General features: G+C 49.2%; 1 protein-coding gene across 1 annotated transcript in view; it reads left to right on the top strand.

The window, feature by feature from the left end:
• The first annotated feature begins 906 nt into the window (after positions 1 to 906).
• LOC127197621 (inositol 1,4,5-trisphosphate receptor type 2-like) overlaps positions 907 to 14,702 on the top strand; it is a 33,633-nt gene continuing 19,837 nt past the window's right edge. The window contains exons 1-2 of the mRNA XM_051155601.1: positions 907 to 1,182; positions 2,913 to 3,038. Coding sequence (XP_051011558.1) covers positions 1,000 to 1,182; positions 2,913 to 3,038 — 309 coding nt within the window. The 5' untranslated portion in view covers positions 907 to 999. The remainder of the gene's footprint in view (positions 1,183 to 2,912; positions 3,039 to 14,702) is intronic.

Raw genomic sequence — 14,702 nt, 5'->3', positions numbered from 1 at the left:
GTATAAGGAAGTATTTGTAATATTATATTAATATGTAATCATATTGGGGCACATACATTCCTTTGCAACATGACTTTCAAAGTGAGCCAGTTGATTAATTGGCTTATTGATTTAAATGTTACCAATTTAAATATAAAAACTAAATTAAAAGTTATAAATCATTTGTAACACAACCAAATATATCATATCGGGTAAGAAAAATTGGTATCTGTAATTGATAATAAATAATAGCATGGTAAATAAAATTTTTTTACTGTCTTGAAGCACACAGCAAAATATGGGGATCAGTCATGTCCTAAGTGTCCCTGCCCCCCTTGATTTCTTTGCTATCTTAGCTCTCTGTTCCATTCTCAGCTAATGTTGTCCCACTAATTGAGGAATTTTCAAGATTTTTTATAGAGTTACATGAACTTGAAGCAATGTAAATTAATTACTTATGTACATTAGTTACTAGTACAGTGAATACTTTCACATTTTATTGTCTACTTTTTTATGATTCATCTATCTGCAGGTTTATGCATGTGAGCGCACTTCCTGCAGAGGCCAGAAGGGGGCGTTAGATCCTCTGGTTCTGTGCAGGAACAGGGAGTGCTCTTAGCTGCTAAATCATCTCTCTAGTCTCCCACTTCTCTAGCTTAGTGAAAGTAGACTAAGGTCCTCAGATGCTTTGGCTTTCCTGGTGCAGGGGCTACAGGTGTGCACCACCAGGCCTGGCTCTGTGTTGTTTGATTCCCACCCCATTTGCTGCCCTCCTACCTGGTTCCAGCAGCATCAATAGCTGGTCACTTGGCATGCCATTTTGACCTTTCCCTCCTGCTGCCCTGATGAAGGTGTGGGTTTGCTGGGGCAGGCGGGGGAGTTCTGTGCTTTTGCTGCAGTTGGTTAACCCTTTAAACGCCTGCTAGGCACAGTCTCTTCTCTTCATTTCAGTTGATTAATGGAGGTGAAGATGTGCTGGTATTTTACAACGACAGAGCGTCATTCCCTATCCTCCTGAACATGATGTGCTCCGAGAGAGCCCGCGGGGACGAGAGCGGCCCCCTGGCCTACCACATCACCCTTGTGGAGCTGCTGGCAGCGTGTACTGAGGGGAAGAATGTCTACACTGAAATCAAGTGCAATTCTCTGCTGCCTCTGGACGACATAGTGAGGGTGGTGACCCATGAGGACTGCATCCCAGAGGTCAGCCTGGCAGCCTCTTACCGCCTGTAGAATGCCCTTTAGTTTTAACGTTCACCGGGATGCCAGGCATCCCCCACAGTAATATTTATGATGATATCTCATACTTAGTAGAGGAATTAACCGTATGTATTTATGTAATCTGCAAAGAGAAAAAGGGCACCAAAGTTGCTAGTTTTTATTTGCACAGAAGGAAGGCAGTCCCTTTGCCTGAGAACTGCAATTGCCTCTTAAAGTCTGCACATGGTGGTGGGCTTAGAGGGAAGGTTCGCCTGTAGTTTTTGAGTGTGAAGCTGGTGGCTCATCGGTGAATTGGTCATTGGCTAGCAAGCCTGGGCTGCTGCTGCAGGAGGTTACCCTGTTGCATGGAGTGTATGTCTTCCTGAGAGCGTGCCGTGTCCTCTCTGGGCCTCTTGTCAGAGGATGGTTAACTGCTGACCATAGAGAGGCTTCCAGGAGCACGCAGAGCAATCATTGCTTTCTCTTCTGCTATTATGGTATGCTACAGCCAAGTTCATAAATGCGTGTTATCCCTGAAAGAGGTAAACTAAAAGGAATCGGGGGGGGGGGGAGGGGGCAGTTTAATCCCCGTTCACGTAGCCCTGGGCCATGACAACACAGTGGATCAGAAGGGCTATTTCTGTGAATTGTCAAGGGTCCTTCTTGCCTGGTGGGGCTGAGATGAGAAGGCAGACCGGCAGGGTGGAGGAGAGGGAGTCCGTGGGCTGTGCCCTCATATGGTCCTGGTCTTGGCCATGCCTGCACATGCTCAGTTCCTCTAAGGACTCCGCACCTGCGCATGCTCAGTTCCTCTAAGGACTCACTGCACTGGGCTGATTACCCTCCTGCTTTTGATAAGGATCTGAAGGCTTTGCTTCCTCAGAGGTCAGCTCTCTGGCCATGCACATCTCTAGCACAGAGCTGGCTGTGTGACTCGTGTTAGCTCTCATGCCTCCCCCAGTGGACTGGCTCGGAGGGTAGAGGCTAGGTGTGGTTTCACTCATCACCTGGGTGTCTCAGGCCCAGTGATTCACCAGTGGGTTGGGTCCTTAGCCACCATTTGATAATCGTGTGGCTGACTCCAACAGCCACTTAACGTTTCCAGCACTCAGTTCCACAGTTTTAAAGTAAGATGACACCGCACCTGCCTATGAGGAGCATTAGAGGATTGCGTTCAATGATGCACGGTGGCATGGGGAAGGCTGAGGGTTTCCTGCACTAAGTGCCAGCTGCTGCGGAGACGATGGTGGTCAAGGCCCGTGTGTCTCAGCTTTTCTTACCCTGAGACCAGTCTCGACACAGGCAGCTGCCATTGAGGGCTTTTTTTCTAGACTTAAGTGGAGTCTCAGGAAGCTCTACAGGCAGGAAGGTCTACCCTTGCTCCATATGGCTGTGCCTCAGAGTCCAGGAGTCCCCTGGAACGATTGCCACGGTTCGCTTATACATACACAGCCTTTCCCTTTGCAGTCTTTTGACTTTTGAGATCTTCCTAGTGTCTGAAAGATGATAGGTTTGCTTTGAGTAAACCTCTCCCTTGCACAGGACTCTGTGGGCATAAGGGGAGCAGAACCCCAGCACATAGGGTGGGATAGCTGCTAAAGAAAACAGGGATCCTACACACACACAAAGCAAACAGTAATCTGCCATAGGAGCCTATTCAGACGGCACTTTGTAGAACAGAAGAGACAGCGGGTGAGAAGTTGAACTTGCCTTTGTGTTTGAAACCCACACAGGTCAAGATTGCATACGTGAACTTTGTCAACCACTGTTATGTTGACACCGAGGTGGAGATGAAGGAAATCTACACAAGCAACCACATTTGGAAGTTATTTGAGAATTTCCTGGTGGATATGGCCAGGGTGAGTTGACTGCTCTTCTTGTGGGGTAAGGGTCATCAGTATTGATTGGGATGGGCTTTGATTGAGCAGTAAAGAACTTGGTGAAAACCTGCAGTTAAATCAAAGACATCTTCATTTGTCTGCTTTAGTCATGATGCTGTGACTGAGTTCCAGGAGGTTGTGTGTGATGTGCTCAGTGAGTTAATGGCAACAGGACACCGACCAAGTGTGGCACGTTTGGTTTATACCTTTGTAAGTGACCACATGTATCTGGAGCTTTAGGAGCCTTGCTGCGTGGGGCAGATGAAACGTCTGGCCAGGCCATTTCCTGTGTGACCTCTTTCCCTGCATGCAGTTAGGCCACAGCAGGAGGAGGTCTCAGGTGGGCTCGGGAGGACCCTGACTCGGCTTGACTGGACGCCTCACGACTCCTGTGACAGTCTTCCCTGGTTCCGATAGCTCGATCATCTGGACCTTTCACTATGTCAAGTCACTTCGCTTTTACTTTGAGTCTGTTTCCCTTTCTTAAGTTGGTAGGTGGCATGTGTGCTGGATGGCATTTTATAGCTACTGTCTGGCAGGTGTTTGCTCTGGGAAGATGAGTAAACCATGAGAAGATGATGTCATTTCCCCTTTCTGCGTTTTCCCTTTGCATGGTGAATCATTACTAACACGCAGGGGCCTTTTATTTTATTTTACATTTTCTCAAACAAGGCCTCATTCCTTAGTGCAGGCTAGCCTGGAGTAATCCCATCCTCCTCAGCCTCTCAAATGTTGGGATTACAGGTGTGAGCCACCACACCCAGCTCCATCATTGTAGTTTTAAGATAATAATAAGTTCCCCCTTAACAACGAAGGATGTGAAATTTGAAATAAGGACTTTGCTAGGAAAGGTGGTATGCCCGCATCTCCTTGGACGTCACACAAGTTAACGTGACCCTTGGGGCTTCCTGTTCCTCCAGCGCTGGTAGTTTACATGGGCCTCTTCTAGATGTCTTCAGGGATGGGGACCAGTGAGACCCCGAAACATTTCTCCCCAATGGCTGTGTCTGGCGGTTCGTGGCCTCCTTTAGCTCTCTGGAGAAGGGACTGTGAAGTGCATGCCCTTGAACTTCCGCTGTAAGCCTGGGCGCTCAACATGGTCTCTGGGCCGGAAGTCTCCCTACTCAGTCAAGGTGTCCAGGCAGAATGTGTTTCCTTTGCTTTGGCTGTGATAAGAGCGAACGGGTTTCTCGCCATGTTGAAGCGTGTGCATAGTCAGTGCGATGCTGTTTTACGTCCTTTCTGTGTGACCAGCTGCCCGTCTCTATGTCCTTTCTTAGGTAAGTCACAGCCAGAGAAAGCGTCCCGTCTCTTCCGCACTTAGCACATGTCACTTAGGTTTGTTGCCACTGGCCTGTGGAAACCTTGGCTCTGACCGGCTGTGGGCAGCTCCCAATGAGTCCTTCAAGCAAAGGATAATTTCTGGCCTGATGACTGGGCTTAAAATTGCATGCGCTACAGAGATGACAGGCAGCTCTGCAGCTCGGGCAGCCGGGTGCCACTGACTGCAGATAAGCTTGAGGAAGACCAAGGGCATGTTCTCAATGAAGCAGCTTATAGAGCTAAAATGGCTTTCATGGTTTTAAAACCAAAGACAGCTAGACAGCTGCATGACCTAGCTACCCTTGGAAATGCTCTTTCCACTTACGAATTCGGAAGCTGTGCGCGCTTTGTTTTACTGAGTTTGCTAAAGTGGGTGATTCGTGCTTTTATTTATTATATAAAGTGCTATTTATTATTTGAAGTGCTATTTATAATAGAAAGGCTGCAGGAGACTTCCTGGAACCCCAGCTGTCTCCTCTTAGTCTCACCTTGAGGCTGAGCTGAGTCCAGAAGCCTTTGTTCCTCCTGACTTCCTCTTTGTCCCACAAAGCAGGGCCCTTCCCTGGGCGGGCTGGGAGGGCGTGAAGTCTCCTGCTGCTTGTAGGCAGAGGAGGCTCTGGGGTAGAAGGTTCCTTCCTGCCTCTGCAGAGTGAAGGAGCCACTGAAAACCTTCACATTCTTGTCACAGAAGCAACCAAGGTGGCCTTCCAGGACAGCTTTCCATGCAGACGGCTGGGGCCTGCTCCGCCCCTCCCCCACTCCACCCCTTTGTTGATCCTGGGGCCACACACAGAGCCACTGCAGGATGTATGGCAGCTAAGACCAGGCCTCAGGTCCCCACTGACTCTGCCTTTCTCTCACTGGCTTGCTTATACTGGGAAAGGCACTGGAACCATTCTGTCTCTGTATTTACTTACAATAAATACATTTTCCCAGGGACCCCGGGCAGGGACGGTGAGGTAATGTGCAATAAGATGTTAGTACATACTGCACTTCACAAAGGGCTTGGTGACATTATGTCATTAACAGGATTACCACAAGGCCATGCAAGCCTTCTGGGCAGTTTTAGGAGCTCCCCAGAGACCTAATTGATACTGATGACATAATAACACTGAGAATGGGGAAAAAAGACTTGTCCACACAGACAAGAGCCAGATGCTATGCTCATAAAGCCAGACTAACATCGTTGGGCATGCAGGAAGCAGCATACACTTGAAGCCAGACCTGAACAGTACTAGACATGCGTGCAGCCAGGTATGCAGGAAGCTGGACATGAATTAAGCTGGAAGTGAACATGCATGAAGCCAGGGATGCATGTATCAAGGCACACATGAAGTCAGGTACATATGAAGCTAGGTGTTCATGAAGCCAGGCCTGCAGGATACTAGAGTGTGCACGGAGCCAGTTATGCGTGAAGCTGGGCATGAGCTAAGCTGGAAGCTGAACAGGCGTGAAGCCAGGTGTCTTAGCTGCGGTTTCCATTGCTATGAAGAGGGAACACTTCTGAGGAAAACATTTCTTCGGGGCTGGCTTCCAGGTCAGGGGTTTAGTCCACTGACCTCATGGCGGGAAGCATGCTGGTGTAGAGGCAGACATGGTGCTGGAGAGGGAGCTGAGAGGTCTACACCCAGGAAAGCAGGTGGGGGTGTGGGGGGGAGACAGAGAGAGAGACAGAGACAGACAGATAGAGAAAGACACACACACACACACACACACACACACACACACACACAGAGAAAGAGAGAGAGACAGAGACAGAGACAGACAGAGAGAAAGAGACAGGGACAGAGAGACAGAGAGGAGAGAGAGAGAGAGACAGAGAGACACAGAGAGAGAGTGAAAGACACAAAGAGAGAGAGAGAAAGACAGAGGGAGAGGGAGAGAGAGAGAGAGAGAGGGAGAGAGAAAGAGAGAAGACTGGGCCTGGCTTAAGCATTTGAGACTCCAGAGCTCACCCCCAATGACATGCTTTCTCCAGTAAGGTCACAGGTCCAAATTGTCCACTCCCTATGATCCTATGAGTCCATTTTTTTTTTGAGACAGGGTTTCTCTGTGTAGCCTTGGCTGTCCTGGACTCATTTTATAGACCAGGCTGGCTTCAAACTCACAGTGATCCACCTGCCTCTGCCTCCCGAGTACTGGGATTAAAGGCGTGCGCCACCACGCCTGGCCGAGGCCATTTTTATTCATACCAACACCCCAGGTATGCACAGAGGCATGCCTGAAGTCAGACACGCATGAACATCCAGGTACTGTGAAGCCTGCACGCACACGTGACCTGATATAAACTGCTGTAGAGGAAAAGAATCAGACTATGGCACTACAGCCAACTTGTAAAACCCTGGAGCTACTGATGACGTCAGAGAGGAGTGGTGAGGAGGTGCAGGGCTGAGGGCACCCGAGATCACAGGGGTGAAGGAGGAGAGCTGTCAGAGCGTGCAGCCCCATGTCCGTTCTTAGTTTTCAGCTTCTACCTGTACATTTCCAACACGGATGTCCTTATTATGTTTGACATGCTTTTTCCACGACTTAAGATGTAAAGAGTCCTATATTGCCTCCAAGTTCTTTCTTAGTTATAGTTTCTACCCGGATTTTATGTGAGCAGCAACATGAGGCAGTTCTGTTAAGCAAAAATGTTGTGTATACTAGGAGGAGTCATAAATCGTGCTTGCCAGGCCCGCTTTGAAATGACAAAATCATGAAACATAGGGAACAACAAGATGAACTCATTCATAAGTTTGCTCCTAGAGTCCAGAGACGTACTTCCAGCTGTTTCTCCTGCTTGTTACAGAACAGGAAGGAAGGTTTCCACGCTCACAGCAGCTGTTCCAGTGTGGCCCTCGTGTCTCCCTATGTCTCACACACCGGTCCTTCTGTCAAGTTGTGTCTGGGGTGCTGTTCCCACATCTTTTGGATTCCCTCTGTTCGGCTTGAGCCTATACAATTGTATTTTGGTAGCCATTTGGAGAACAGTTCATCTAAAAGACAAATGACGTCTCGCCGCCAGCACCCGCACGACATCTGCTTCCCTCCGTACCTTTCTGTAGTCAACCCTGCCTGGTCTCGGGGGTTCTCAGAAAGCCCCTGGGGCCATCACCACCTTCTTCATGGGCTCTATCCCTTATATGGGACAAGGACTCGGGGAGATGGCTCAGGGGTAAAGGCGCTTGCTGCCAAACCTGGTAATGTGAATTTGACGGCCAGATTTGATGCCCAGAACACACGTGGTGGAAGGACAGACCAGACTCCAACAAGTTTTTTAATACATTTAAAAATAATTTTAAAAAGATACATAGAAAATCATTCTTGAAAAATAGCTTTTAATAAGCTGTGCTACATTGTGTCATGTGGAGTCCCCACAGAGCCAGGGCCTAGGTCTTTTCTTCCTCTTAGGTCGGATCCTGTTTTAGTTTTTTATTTTTGTCTCTATGGGGCGATATCTGGCGTAAACAACCTAAAGGAGCATTTATTTTAGCTCACAGCTTTGCAGCTTCTTCCATTACAGCAGGGAGTGCTGTGGAGGAGGCGGCTGTCACCTTATGGCAGGCAGGAGGGAAAGACAAGACAGAGAGGACAGGAAGAGCCCGGAGTGGCCTACTTCCTCTGGCTGGGCTCCACCTCCTAATGTTGCCACCAACTGAAAATGAACCTTTGGACAGATATTCCAAATCCAAACGTTAGTACACCATTCATGCCCACCTCACAGTGCAGATACATACGCCCGACCCATCTCTGAGAGCTGCCATGGCCTTGCCCACCTCACAGCACAGATACATATGCCCGACTCATCTCTGAGAGCTGCTGTGGCCTTGCCCACCTCACAGCACAGATACATATGCCCGACCCATCTCTGAGAGCTGCCATGGCCTTAGTAGTTCCAGTGTTGCAAGAATCCAAGTTTAGAGTCTCCTCTGAGGCCCAACGAAAACCCCCAGTTGGAAGCCTGTGTTGAGTCAGTGGTGCACACTTCCTGGGTTCAGCGACATAGAATGTACGCTTCCATTCTGAAAGGCTGGAGTAGGAAGGAGTGGACCAAAGCAAGGCAGAAACACACCAGGGCAAGTGCTATATCCTGTAGCTTTGTATCTGGTTCAGGGATATGGTAGCATGCTGTGGATTCCCAGGGTGGGGCGGCCCTGCCCATGTAGCTTCGCCATTTTAGCCCATGTGGCTTCTCTCTGCCTATGGCCTGCTCAGCGGATGAACTTAGTATCTCTAAGATCCTTGGGACTCTAGAGAGGCTTAGGTTTTGTCCTCACAGCTCCATATGCTGGCATTTCAGGGGCCACTTACAGCTCTGCTCTGTCATACATGTCTGACGTTCCCGGCTTTTCACTGAAGTCTGGATGGAAGGCTCCACAGTAACTTCTACATGCTCCATGTTTACGGAATCGGTATAGTATGGTTGAGGTCAGGGCCTTCCACCAGCTTGAGCAGTAGCCAGGGGCCTGTGGACTCAGGGGACAGGAGTCTCGAAGTACCTGGACATCTGAATGTGCTGTAGCCGGTGGGCAGATCACTTGGTGCAGTCAGTTCTCTCAGTAGCTTTCTCACTTTAAGGGAGTCCTGTAAACGATCTACATGTTTGCACACTGGGCCAGTGATGGAATGTTTTCTCTCTTGAGTTTCCTCAAGATAACATTGTCCCCGTGCAAAGCACAGAGCATTAAAAACAAAAAAAAAACAAAAACAAAAAACAAAAAAAAAACCACCGACAACAAATGATCCTGTCAGCATCTCTCTCCCTGTTGTTGTGTGAAATACTCTGACAAAAGCAAGTTAAAGGAGACAGTGCTTATTGTGTCGTACACTTCCAGAGTGGCCAAGTCCACTGTGGCAGGGAAGGCACGGGGCCTCTGGTGGCGCTGCACGCACACGCAGGAAACAAGGCAGATCTGCAACTTAACTTCTACGACAACAGTTTTCAACGTGTGGGTTTCGACCCCTGGGATCACATATTACATTTTTTATATTATGATTCACAACAGTAGCAAAATTACAGTTAGGGAGTACCAGTGAAGTCATGCTCTGTTTGTGGGGGTCACCACAACATGGGGACCGGTGCTGAAGGGTCGAGGCGTTAGGAGGCTGAGAACTATTGCTCTACGAACTTCTTCCCGCATGGACTCGCCGACCCCTGATGGTTCCACATCAAATAGCAGGACCAGCTATTCAGACATGCGAGCTTCCAGGGGACTGCTCTCACCCAAACCACGGTGGGCTCCACAGCCTCCTTACCGACTCCATTTCCCTCACCCCTACTTTAAGTCGCTACTTTTTCACCACACTACATGCTTTCCGATGGTTTCTGCACTGGGTTTGTACCTGCTGTGTCGCTACAGTCTGTGCCGTCAGAAGTCGCTGTGCCACGGCCCGCTGGCTGCTTCACACCGAAGCTTACCACTTTCTGCGCCCAAGGGAAGATTTGTTTTGGCTTCTGGTTCAGGTGGCTCAGTCCATCATGGCAGGAAGGCCAGGCAGGCAGAGCAGCCCTCATCATGTGCTCAGGAAAAAATGCGCAGATGACGTTCCTGCCCGCTGGCTCTCCCCCTTTCCTCCTCTTCCTACCAGGATCCAGCCTGCGGCAGGGCGCCACCCGCACTCAGAGCGGGGTTTCCTTTCAGTGGCTCAGAACACAAGTGCAGGACGTGGCACACACCAGGGAAGAAAGTTACATGCTGAGGGAGGCCATGGGGAGAGCGAGTGTGATGGCAAGAAAGGAAAAGCAACTGCACTGACACGCACCGCCTGGTCGGGGTAGCAAGGCTTCTGAAGGAGGTTCTGTGGGTTTGAGTTGCTCATACCTAACAGAACGCATGAACAGGTGGTTACATGAAAAATATCCAGTCCTATTAGCAGTGTGTGCTAGTTGACACAAACCTAGGCATACCCATATATTTAGAATCGTACCTGAGCAAGTGCTGCCCCCCCCCAAGTTGTGGAAGGGATCCTGCTGAGCGAGCAGTGCAGGGAAAGCCAGGAGGCAGCACCCTCTGTGGCCTCCACTTCAGGTCCTGCTTCTAGGTCCCTGTCTTGCATTCCGCCCTGTCTGCCCTTCGCGAGGGACTGTGACCAACCTGCAAGGGGATGTCAACCTTTTCTTCCCCAAGTCGCTCTCGGTAATGGTCTTTATTACAAGGATAGAAAACAAACCAAGCAACAGTGTAAGGAATAGGAACTAAAGCAATTTTAGGTATCATTAAGTTGTCAGAAGTAATTATAGCTTGCAGGTATGCATAGCAGTTAGTTCCAGCAGGAAGCACCAGGCACATTGTGAGGGTGTGAGAAGGTGTAGGTGAGCACCCAGGAGTTAATAAAGAGGCAGAAGGGTTACCACCCAGTGACGGAGAGGCAGGGAGGGCATATCCCCGGAGGCAGAGCAGTGGGGGTGGGGGTGGTAGAGGTGGTGGCAGATCCAGCATTGGAGGCTGTGATTGGCCAGCTCCCCTGGTTAGCTGAGGCCCAGCAGGAAGGAAGAGCTGGCTGGTGTTAACAGAGCCATCCTGTGTCCCCAGAGGCTGTCATTGCATACAAATTCATGTCAGTGGCTCAGCTGAGCAGGCACAGTGGAGCTGGCTTCACACCCGCACCTGGACACTTTACCTGTTGGTGGATTTACTGAGAACCCTGTGTTTATCTGCACCTCTCCCAGGTGCTGAATGGCCGCATTCTCCCTTGGCCTTTGTAGCCAAGAAGTGGAGGCAGCCTCCTTTCTTATTGAAACAAAAGTAAAACAAGCCATAGATATGAAAGGGAAATCAGTAATACTGTATATTCTCTATAATTGCCTACGTATGTGAATGAATTAAAGAAAGCCACATAAAGACTAGCTGAAAGATGATTTGTGATTTTGATAAGGTGACCTCAGGGCATTGCAGTGATGGAAGCTCTATAGGCTTTTCCAGTGAGAGGCCAGGCAAGGACACCACATGGGCATATTTTATAGGATCAACCTTAGGTCGTTAATACATGCAAACATCGAAACTTTAAAATGCATGTCTCATACAGAAGCGAGTTCATTCCGTTTGGCCATTTGGTTATTTTGAGACACTTCCAACCTTTGTTTTTGTTAAAGAGTAAAATTTGAAAGTAGACAAAGAAATATGCCATGTTTATTAAGTTTTGTTTGTTTCCTGGTAAGTTTTTCAAGCTTTAATAAGAAAAGAGCCCCCCTCCACTTCCTGGCTGCCCTCAGCGGGACCAGTGTGTGTGTGTGGGGGGGGGGCGGGCAAAAGAGAACGCTGCTGGCCAGTATCTTGGAGAGGAATAGGTCCGTGTGGTTTGGTAAGCACAGGCTTTTCAGTAAAGCCATATCTAGAAATGGATAATTTCATTACCATGCTAACTCAAAAGGGATTCTCTGGGTGGTCCTTGCTTTGCCTGAATCCAGCTTCATGCAACACAGCAAAATGTGTACTAAGTCCAGAGGCCCCCTCCCTCCCCCACCCCCACGGCACAGGCTGTGCCTGGGCAGAGGTCCTTGGGGCAGCCACCCCCCCCCCCTGTCCCCCCCCCCCCCCGCCCCAGCAGGCTGTGCCTGGGCAGAGGTCCTTGGGGCAGCCACCCCCTCCCCTGTCCCCCCCCCCCCAGCAGGCTGTGCCTGGGCAGAGGTCCTTGGGGCAGCCACCCCCTCCCCTGCCCCCCTCCCCCAGCAGGCTGTGCCTGGGCAGAGGTCCTTGGGACTGATGTGTAAGAGCTTCTCTGCCTCCTGCTGTACAAGAGGGACGTTTTAGTCCATCAGAAAAGTTCAGCATCCTAAGATGCGAAAAGAAGTAAGTAAACTCCTAACTGACGCCTGTCATGGGAAGATCAATTTGATGTCAGTTCTGGGACCATGCTAGATTTTCTTTTTTTTTTTAAATTTAATTTTTTATTAATTTATTCTTGTTACATCTCAATGGTTATCCTATCCCTTGTATCCTCCCATTCTTCCCTCCCTCCCATTTTCCCCTTATTCCCCTCCCCTATGACTGTTCCTGAGGGGGATTTCCTCCCCCTGTATATGCTCATAGGGTATCAAGTCTCTTCTTGGTAACCTGCTGTCCTTCCTCTGAGTGCCACCAGGTCTCCCCCTCCAGGGGACATGGTCAAATATGAGGCACCAGAGTTCATGTGAAAGTCATACCCCACTCTCCACTCAACTGTGGAGAATGTTCTATCCATTGGCTAGATCTGGGTAGGGGTTTAAAGTTTACCGCCTGTATTGTCCTTGGCTGGTGCCTTAGTTTGAGCAGGACCCCGGGGCCCAAATCTGCCTATCATAATGTTCTACTTGTAGGTTTCTAGGACCCTCTGGATCCTTCTACTTTGCTATTCTCCCATGCTTCTCTCATCTAGAGTCCCAGTAGGATGTCCTCCCCTCTGTCCCAGTTTCCTGGTATAGCCACTTTGGAAATCTATGTGGTGCTATCTCAGAAAACTGGGAATAGGGCTTCCTCAAGACCCAGCTATTCCACTCCTTGGAATATACCCAGAGGATACTCCAGTACACAACAAGAAAATTTGCTCATCCATGTTCATAGCAGCCTTATTCATAATAGCCAGAACATGGAAACAGCCTAAGTGTCCCTCAGTAGAAGAATGGATAAAGAAACTGTGGTACATATACACTACGGAATACTACTCAGCTATTAAAAACAAGGAATTCCATGCTAGATTTTCATCTTCAGTCCGTGCTGTCCACAACATAGCCTGACCTAACCTTAAACGAACGTAAGGTTTAAGTCATCGACTGCAGAGACAGCTACCACAGTTCCCGCCAATCTGCTCTTTCATCCTGTGTGGTCACATATCAAGATATGGACCATTTCAGAAATAAACAGTTCATACCTTGTAAGTTCTGAGGAGTGTGATGCTGCCCCATGCCCATTGGTCCAGGATGTGTGAGGCACATCCTCTTTGCCCCACTGCTCCATGGTGTAGATGGAAAATGGGTTACCCAGATGGAAGGGGCTTAGAAGTAAACAGATCCTGCCCTCTCCACTCTGCAACCCAATTCTGGTATTAACAGTCCTGTTTTCCAAGCCAGAAACTCTGGAGCGCATGGGTTGAGAAGGGAATTTTTCTCTTTTATGAATTTGTGTGAAAAGTTTTAGAGTCGTATCAAATTAAATCATATCCACTTGTTCTTTTGATGAAACGCCTTATTGAAAAGTCAAAAATTACAGAAAAATTTGGGTTGCTCAAGGACATCTGGGACACATGGCCACCATCCCCGGCCTCTCACCCTTTGTCCGTATTTGTTTTCTTTGCCTGACTCGGTTTCCAGTCTTTCCTCACACCCTCTGCTCCCTCTCTTCTTCTTGTGTCCATATTTCCTGTGTGTTTTCAATCACCACCCTTCACTTTCACAATCTGTCAGCCTGACATCTGGAAACAGAGTTTGGCAAAGGGGCTTCGTTTCAGTCAGACCTAAGGATCCGAGCAAGGCCGTGGCTGCCTGGGTCCTCCCTCAGCCTGTTCGGCCGTAAGCAGCGTGCTGCCGGCTTCTCCTCCTGTCATATACCCACTTTTCTTATTTCTGCCTAAGAAGCAGCAGCGATTAAAGGAGGAGCTTATCTCTGCTCACAGCCGGGGGTACAGTCTACAGGAGGGGAAGGGATGATGGCAGGTGAAGGGGCACACCTGTATGGCTGGGGCTCCTCCTCTCACACCTTGGCCAAACAGGAAACAGAGGAAAGACAGGAAGTGGGCGGGACTCTGCGTCACAGGCATGTCGGACCCATCCATGACCACTGGGCCAGAATCTGCAGAAGATAGACACCACATTCATAAGCTTACTTAAAACATTATTGGATACTTTTGATAAGTTGAGAGCACAATTATCAACATAGATGACAGTGTCCTCCCAGAACATAAAAACGTTGGGCACACCCCCACGTTCTTCCAAAACAGCACCCACCAGTTGGGGACCAAGTGTTTGAACCCAAGGCCCCACAGAGGACATTCCATAAGCAAATGTCAACACCTCCAGTGGGCACCTGCGGCCTCTCCAGGTGGGCCCAGAGAATGCATGCAGACACAGTGGCCATGATGTCTTCTGTCCCTTTATAGTTAGAATGGCTCTTTCCTCTTTGGCATCCTCTTAGTGAGTGGAAGTGGCTTTCATCAAAATCAAGCTTGGGGCTGGAGGAGGGAGAGGTTGGAGTGCAAAAAATAAAACAGCAAGTTAACCCAGGGCCTGGAGGAGTGAAGGAGCAGTGGAGGCCGAAGTGACAGAGCTTGAAGGGGAAGCTGCCATAGACTGCTGCTTTAGCCTTTGGGTCTTTCTGCAGCGTCACAAGTGTATGGGGAACGCTCGCCTGGCGACTGTTAGAAGGT

This window comes from Acomys russatus, chromosome 13, assembly GCF_903995435.1.
Source record: "Acomys russatus chromosome 13, mAcoRus1.1, whole genome shotgun sequence".
Taxonomy (NCBI): domain Eukaryota; kingdom Metazoa; phylum Chordata; class Mammalia; order Rodentia; family Muridae; genus Acomys; species Acomys russatus.
Note: the sequence above shows the minus strand (reverse complement) of the source record. Positions and strands in the feature narration are given on the sequence as shown.